Raw genomic sequence first — 9,063 nt, forward strand, 5'->3', positions numbered from 1 at the left:
CGAAAATCTGAAAAATATTTAGTATGAGTTATTGCCCTTGTTCTTGAAAACGCGTTCAATTTTAGCTAGTAAACACTCTAGAAAGCATAATTCTTGATGGATTTTGACGAAACTTGGTGTGAGTGTTTGTAATCACCCAAGGATAAACCCTATAAGAAAAATTGAAAAATATTCAGTATTAGTTATTGCCCTTGTTCTTGAAACGCGTTCAATTTTTAGTTCGTAAACACTCTAGAAGAAACAATTCTTGATGGATTTTAACGAAATTTGGTGTGAGTGTTTGTTATCACCCATAGATAAAGCCTATTGAAAATGAGAAAATTCGAAAAAATATTTAGTATGAGTTATTGCCCTTGATCTTGAAAAATCGTTCAATTTGTAGCTCATAAAAACTATAGAAGGTATGATTCTTGCCGAATTTTGACAAAACTTGGTTTTATTATTCATTACCGCGCTGAAGATTGAATATTTGTCTTCTAGAGTTTTCAGTAGCTAAAGATTGAACACGTTTTCCAGAACTATTGCAATATCTCTTACTCAATATTATTCAGTATCGCCCTTAAGAGTTCAAAAGAAATGTATGACTAAAGGTTGAATATTTCATACTAGTGATTGTTACTGTACTGCTAAATATTTTTATTCAAAATCAAAGCTGCCAGTGGGCGTATATTACCTTGCCTGGCAAGCTATCTTTTGTAATAGCATTTAATTACAATCAGCATAAATTTCGTTGACCTATTTCAATTACACCGGAAGTTATTCGACCGGAAGTGGATTGATTCCCCGTTTAAAACCGGAAGTAAAGTTAAATATTTGACAACAACATGTTATTTACTTTAGTGATGCCCCTTTGCATATAAAATTTCAGATCAATCAATGCAAAAAAAAAAAGTTGCAAAAAAAGTGCAAAATTTGATCCAAAAACGTGAGGGACAAATTTTCAAATTACGTAAATTTTCAAGTGCTAACAGATTAGAAATTACAGACACATTCTTAAAATGAAAGTCCGCAGAAAATCGACGCAAAAATGCGCCTTCTAGAGCTGGTTTTCGACTTTTTGCACATGTTGAACTGTGGCATTTCTGGTTTTGCAAAAATGTTCCAAAATATACTTATGCAACACGTCCCCAATACAGAAGGTCTAGAGAAGTTGAATGGTTGCTGCAACTACTGCTCAGGAAGGTGTGTAAATTTCGAGAAAAAAAAAAAAAGAATGGACATTTCGATAACAAACTGGGACTTTGCAATAGTAAGAAATTCATATCATGGCTGATATAAATAGATATCTTTTCAGGTCCAAACAGATAAGTTATTGCTTCCAATGGCTCTTTTTTATGTTCCTAGAACTTTTCAACAAGATATAATTTAATTCTATTACCTATTGTTTTACGGCTTTATCGTTCCCTCAGAGTCACCTGGAAAATAAATAATCCCTAAATGACATAAACTATTCTTAGTTAGTTTTTAACCTGTATTGCACTTGCAGGTGAGCTTGCAGGTGAGAAAACAGCGAATTTCAGTCCTAAATTGATGGGTTTTAAATGTAATTTTTTAATTGAAAATAGTGTATTTGTACAAAATTGAAATGTCCGACACAAATTGAATTGTGCCGGACATTTTGTTTCTGCTTTTATTTCAAGGTTTGCTAAAAAGGATTAAAACAAATGTATTGAATTTGTTGAACTTTTCAAAATTGCCCTTTGTTTTAAGCCAAAACTAGAGAAAACTGTGTGTTAAAATGACTACAGTCAAGATAATTTTTATAGATCTTACCCCTATGCATCTGTCCAACCATTGGATCTTTTTATACGCCCACATGAATATGTGGTCGTATATTGTCATCGTCCCTGTCCGTCGGTCCATCCGTCAACTAGTGTTGAAACGGTTAGTGAATTTTTACGAACCAAGCCGGGTAATCGTCGTGCCGAAGGTCTGATAACGTTTACAGTGCTATTTGTTTAACCTAATTAACATAACAGTGCACACAGCGACTGTCGACAAACTAAGATCATCGTGACGCGATTATCCAGAACAAGTAATGAGTTGAACATATCAAAAAAGAGGCTTGATAACTTGACAAAAATTCTTGCAAATCAGACCCAGTTACCCGTGAAATATTACCCAAAATCGCTTGACTGATTAACCGTTTCAACACTACCGTCAACATTTCTTGTGAGTACTATAGAGACTACAGTTTTCATCTGATTTTGATAAAACTTGGTGTGATGCTTTAGATTGATAAGATCTCCGTCAAGTTCGAATTTGACATATTTTCGATTAACGGTTTTTGAGTTATTGCCCATGACTTTGTTAAAACGAGACAAAATTTGTTAAAAACAGTTTGTGAGCAGGATTGACGCTACAGTTTTCAACCCATTCTGATGAAACTTAGTGTGATCATTTGAATTGATAAGATCTCGGACAAGTTCTAACTTGTCGCATTTTTGATGAACGGATTTTGAGTTTTGCCCATGACTTTGTAAAAACATGTCAAAATTTGTTAAAAATAGTTCGTGAGCAGGATTGAAGCTACAGTTTTCAACCCATTCTGATGAAACTTGGTGTAATCATTGGAATTGATAAGATCTCGGACAAGTTCTAACTTGACGCATTTTCGATGAACGGCTTTTGATAAAAAGACTGTTTTATCATTTCTGACAGCTGCCAGTGGGTGTATGTTACCTTTCCTTACAAGGTATCTTTATCAGATTTTGTCTATTGCTGATCTCTGAGTTGAATCAAATCTTCTTGATTTTCAAGAGTATCTTGCGAAGCTAGACTAGATTTATATCATTTTTATATGCCCACATGTAAATGTCCATCCTTCCACAATTATTTGTGGACACGATAGACAGCTGGTTTCTTTCTTGGATTTTGACGAAACTTGGTGTGAGTGTTTGTAATCACCCAAGGACAAACCCTATTGACAATCAGACGAATCAAAAAATATTTACTATGAGTTATTGCCCTTGTTCTTGAATTGTTTGTGGACATGATAGAGAGCTGGTTTCCTCATGGATTTTGACGAAGCTTGGTGCAAGTGTTTGCAATCACCCAAGGATGAACCCTATTGAAAATCAGACAAATCGAAAAATATTTACTATGAGTTATTGCCCTTGTTCTTGAATTGTTTGTGGACACGAAAGAGAGCTGGTTTCGTGATGGATTTTGACGAAACTTGGTGTGAGTGTTTGTAATCACCCAAGAATGAACCCTATTGAAAATCAGACGAATCGAAAAATATTTACTATGAGTTATTGCCCTTGTTCTTGAATTGTTTGTGGACACGAAAGAGAGCTGGTTTCTTGATGGATTTTGACGAAACTTGGTGTGAGTGTTGGTAATCACCCAAGGATGAACCCTAATGAAAATCAGACGAATCGAAAAATATTTATTATGGGTTATTGCCCTTGTTCTTGAATTGTAAACTGTAAAGAAAACCTATGAAATATGAAAATTCCACTCTCAGAAACATTCATTTACTGATAACTCATATCTAATATTGATGAGATCTTGGACAAGATTAAAATTGACGATCTTTCGATGAACGGTTTTTGAGTTATTACCCTTTGAATAGGAAAAATGCGTTAAAATTTGTTTGTGAACGCAATAGAGACTACAGTTTTCAACTGATTTAATGAAATTTGGTGTGATCATTTATATTGATGAGATCTTGGACAAGTTTGAAATTGACGATCTTTCGATGAACGGTTTTTGAGTTATTGACTTAAGAAAAACGCTTAAATATATATTTGTGAACACATCAGAGACTACAGTTGTCAATTTATTTTAATGAAACATGGTGTGATCATGTTTATTGGTGCGATAATTTGATGTATTTGGGATATTGATTGGTGGAATTTCTCAGTATAAATAAATGGCAGTAAATATATATATCATTGAATTCAGATTATTGAATTTCTTCAATATGAGAAAATTCGTACTTTAGTCACTAAAGACTGTTATATCATTTCTGAAAGCTGCCAGTGAGCGTATGTTACCTTACCTGGCAAGCTATCTTTGATAAAGCTTGGTGTGCCGGTGTATATCGATTAGGTATTGATTCCAAAACAGGTCAAAATTGGCTTTTTGAATTTTGATAAAAAAAAAATTTTGTCTTCTAATTTTCTGATAATAATGGATTTTGAGTTGTTGTCTTTGCCAAAAATGCTTAAAAAATATTGCAGTTTTGCACAGATTTTAAGAAAACTTGGTATATTTATTTTTATTAACATGAAAAAGGATGAATTAGATTTATTTTACACATTTACAATAAAAAGTTGAACAGGCCTAATATCAAGATTTAACAACATTGCTCAAATTGCACTTTTTTGCCTTAATTCCAGGATGCTGCTGGTAATCAGGTATGGATATGTCCCGCATGTAAAATGCAAGATGATGGAAGTCCAATGATAGGTTGTGATGAATGTCCTGATTGGTATCATTGGTAGGTAATAGCAATTGTAACAATTCCCAGGTTGAAATGTCAACACATAAATGTTTATATGATACATGTTTCCACTGCAGGCTAATCAAAACTGCCATATTTATTGGATCTTTTTTTTACTTAAACACTTTAGGTACGGTAACCCCCTTCTTATTTCTGAATAACCTTTGCCCTATTCTGATGAGTTGTGCATTGACCAATCGAAACTACATTGGTCCACCAATGAAAAAGTTTCAACAACATTTAGCACAATGTTCAGTTTCAGTAGAATTTAAACTTAAACTGAAGAGGTTAAGTAAATATAAAAGCTGTAAGAAAATAAAACGAAATTTTGTCCAAATTTGGAAACAGTATCCAGAAGCTGAAATTTTGACAGTGTTTGTCAAGTTAACTTTGCATGGTTATGATATAAGGTCTCCTATGATTATTATATGTCCACATAATCGTATATTGTCCTTGCCCCTGTCCGTCAGTTCGTCCGATCATCGGTCAACATTTCTTGAGGGTACAAAAGAGACTACAGTTTTCATCTGATTTTGCCGAAACTTGGTGTGAGCATTGGAAAGCATTGGAATTGATAAGATCTCGGTCAAGTTTGAATTTGACAATTTTTTGATGAACAGATTTTGAGTTATTGTCCTTGAGAAATTTGTTTCTGGGCACAAAAGAAGCAAAAATTTTCAATCGATTCTGATGAAATTGTGTGTGAGCATTGGAATTGATGAGATCTCAGTCAAGTTCGAATTTGGGTTTTGGGTTATGCCCTTGACTATGTTAAAATGCCTAAATATTTGTTATTTGAGTTTTTGTCCTTGAGAAATTTGTTTGCGGGCACAAAAGAAGCTATAATTTTCAATGGATTTTGATGTTTTGGTGTTAGCATTGAAATTGATAAGATTTCGGTCAAGCTGAAATTTGACAAAATTTTCATCTGATAAAAAGAAAATTTGGTTTGATAATAAATATATATTGATAAGATATTGGATAAGTTTGAATTTGAAGAATGTTTTTTGAGTTATTGCTATTGAATTAAAACATGTCAAGTTTGTTCATGAGCTCAATTGAGTCTGCAATTTTCATTGGTTTTGTAACTTTGTCTGATCATTGGAATAGATAATGTCTTGAGTAAGGAGTTGATTACTTTTCTGAGTATTGAATAGAAACTTGAAAGACTATACAAAAATAGTACATGTATATTTTCAATAAATAATTAGAAATAACATTTATTTCCTTTTATTATCAAATTAAGCATATATATATACATGTTATATTCTACATAATTCATTATTCTTGAAGACATTGTCTATACATTTAGATAAAACTAAGAGGCGAAAATTGTTAATTTCATTTAGATTATTGTCTCTATTAAAATGTATGGTATTGATACCAACTCTGTGTGGTTTTACATTCAAACAATAAATGAATAGATCTTCATTCGAATGTGTAAATAGTCTATTTATTAACTTTCTCTTATATAGATTTACGGCATTTGGGAAGTAAGTTTAATCTGAATTTAACAGTATTTAGTTTGAATTTAGATGGCATGCATGATATTAAATGAAACTCTTAGATACATTTAACATATTCCTTTAGGATTTCACTTTGTGATAATTTTGCAGATCTATTTCGAACAGTTTTGACTTAATTAAATATTTATATTTATAATCAAAGCTGCCAGTAGGCGTATATAACATTGGCTGGCAAGCCATCTTTATACTGTCAAAAATTTTAAAACATACTTGGAAAACCAGTTTTCCTAATTAAACTTTTAATAGGAATTAGAGCCTTTTCAGCTTTTACAGCTAAATTTTTAATGATTTTGCTCCAGTATAACCAGGATGAGAAGGTTATTCCCAAATAATCGTATTAGGTTACTGTTGTAAAAGGTTCATTTTTATAATTCTGTCTCTCATTTTACGAAAAATACCACCATTTCTATATACAATTATTTTAGTTTTCAAAAAATAACATTAAGATTAAAATTGTCACAAAACGCTTCTTAAACATAAATCTTTCAGTGTAGATCTTCTATAGTTTATGAAAATATTGTGAGCAATGCTAATATGTCTTGAACTTGTGCTATTGTGAATATTCCGTTCATGTTGCTTTTTATACACGCACTTGAAATGGGGGGGCGTATATTATTGTCCGTCAATCTGTCCACAATTGCTCGTAAACATTCTACAAGGTACAATTGATGACTGATTTCAATGAAACTTTGTATGGTTATTTGTCAGAAAATCAGAAAAATTGAAAAATATTTAGTATGAGTTATTGCCCTTGTTCTTAAAACGCTCTTTAACACTCTAGAAGGCACAAGTCATGACGGATTTTGATGAAACTTGGTGCAAGTGTTTGTTAACACCCAAGGATAAACCCTATTTAAAATCAGAAAGATCAAAAAACAATTAGTATGATTTATTGCCCTTGTTCCTGAAAACGCGTATAAATTTTTTAGCTCATACGCACTCCATAAGGTACAAATCTTGGCAGATTTAAACTTGGAATGAGTGTTACTAATCATCCAAGAATGAACCCTTTTGAAAATCATATTAATCGTAAAATAATTAGTATGAGTTATTGCCCTTGTTCTTGAAAACGCGTTCAATTTTTAGCTCGTTTTATTATCAACAGATATTGACAAAACTTGGTGTGAGTGTATGTAATCACCCAAAGATGAACAGAAAATAAGATAAATCGAAAAATTTACACTGTAAACATTCTAGAACGCATTATTGCTTGATAAAGACGAAAGCATCATCGTCGAAACATTGAATGATATTTATCAAAGTAATTGTTATCCATATTATTGTGTCCAGTTATTCATACCCCAGTTACTAAATGCCACTCAAGGAAATTAATATTATTTATTATCGCCTCAAAAAGATCAGAAGAAGTGTATGTCTGAAGGTTGAATATTTCATACTGGTAATTGTTACTGTACTGCCAAATATTTTTATTTAAAATCAAAGCTGTCAGTGGGCTTATATTACCTTGCCTGGCAAGCCTTCTTTCAAAAGGTCAACCCTGTTGATATCTGCCCTATATGCTCATTTGTTATGTTGGGATTTCTGAGCTATTGCCTTTGACTTACTGTTGCTTTATTTTTTTGTTTTAGTGTCCAAGCTTTATGCGACATAAATTCCTATTCAAAACCAAATTATAAACCCTAGAGTTTGGTTGATTTAGTCTGTTCAGTAATGCAATTGCTTTAACTCTTTAGGGTTTGTGTCAATATTGTTCAAGAACCACCTGAAGATGATGAATGGTTTTGTCCAAGATGTCGACAGAATAAAAAGGAGAAACCAAAAGTTAAGAAAAAAAAGAAGAAAAAAGTGTAATCTCTACATCAGAACTACATTTACTTTGTCTACTATGGTGTGTAAAGGCCTGTTTACATTCTGCTAAGCAAAGCAGTGAAGTGTAGCTAGCTTTTTTCTTTTTCTTTAGCTCTTTAGCTTAGCAGAGTAAACACTTGTCTTTATTACAGGAAGGAGCATACTTTTATACCATGTCTGATACCACACTTTTATACCATGTCTGATACCACACTTTTATACCATATCTGATACCACACTTTTATACCATGTCTGATACCACACTTTTATACCATGTCTGATACCACTCTGTGTGAGCCACTAATTATAAAATTGATCTTAACAGAATGTAAATCACTTCTGGTTTTGGGCTTAAGAACTTAATTTCTCAAAATCACTTCAGGTGACCCTGCTTCTGGTGTAAATTAGAAGTCTTCGACAAAACCATATAGATTGTTAATCTATGATATATAGAGAGAACATTTATAAGAAAATTGAGAAAATTTCCTAGTTTGAAGAATTTTTAAAGGAATTATGCGATTTTTGTACATTTCTAGTACTTCTGAAGACTATTTACATAAATTCAAGATTAAAATCAACCCTCCAAAATGGGGCATCTGTCCCTTTAAAGATAAAAATCGCAATTTTTACTGGCTATATAACTGGAACTAAATGGTCACCAAAGGTCAAGGTCACAAGATATAACCTATATATATTTTGTAAATATGAAAAATAACATATTTCCTATGTATATTAAAGCTGTTTCAAACCTATTAAACTATTTAATCTGTCAAAATATATAAATCTCTATCTTTTATCGCATGATTGGATTAATTTGGAATGTGCGACAGTAGCGGTTAACAATGGTCCACTGCAACAGATAATTTGCTGTTGTACTAAAGAAAACACGCTTTCAGCGACTAACCAGTCTGACCATCCAACCTCAAAGACAGATGCGGCTATTGATGAGTTTTGCCATTAACAGTGGCGTTTCTACAGTGGGAGGGGGTGGAAGGGTGTGGCATTTGGCGAATTATGATCATTAATATCACAATTTCTATTGTTTGGTAAAACTAACATAGTGTCGAATTCCATTCGTTTATTTATTCATTAGGCGAACAACGTTGTTTGTTTTTCTGAGCGAATTTTTTATAGAAGTACGTTAAAGTATGTGTTAGACGCTATGTTTTATTGTTGATGGAAAACTACGATGCGCGGATACAAGGAGAGAAATAGGGCCTTTGTCTAAAGGTTTCAACAAAAAATTGAGTCGTTACAAGGCTACCAAGGTTCAACATT

The 9,063-nt window shown here is 32.5% G+C and overlaps 1 protein-coding gene across 1 annotated transcript; it reads left to right on the plus strand.

Moving 5' to 3' along the window:
* Nucleotides 1–4,346: 4,346 nt before the first annotated feature.
* On the plus strand, nucleotides 4,347–7,788 carry LOTGIDRAFT_125429 (hypothetical protein; the record flags this gene model as incomplete). The annotated part of the gene is made up of 2 exons (XM_009062317.1): nucleotides 4,347–4,447; nucleotides 7,671–7,788. Coding segments are annotated over 2 exons (219 nt in total), but the record flags the coding sequence as incomplete, so codon positions are not given.
* Between the last annotated feature and the right edge of the window lie 1,275 nt (nucleotides 7,789–9,063).

This window comes from Lottia gigantea (genome assembly GCF_000327385.1).
Source record: "Lottia gigantea unplaced genomic scaffold LOTGIsca_50, whole genome shotgun sequence".
NCBI lineage: Eukaryota > Metazoa > Mollusca > Gastropoda > Lottiidae > Lottia > Lottia gigantea.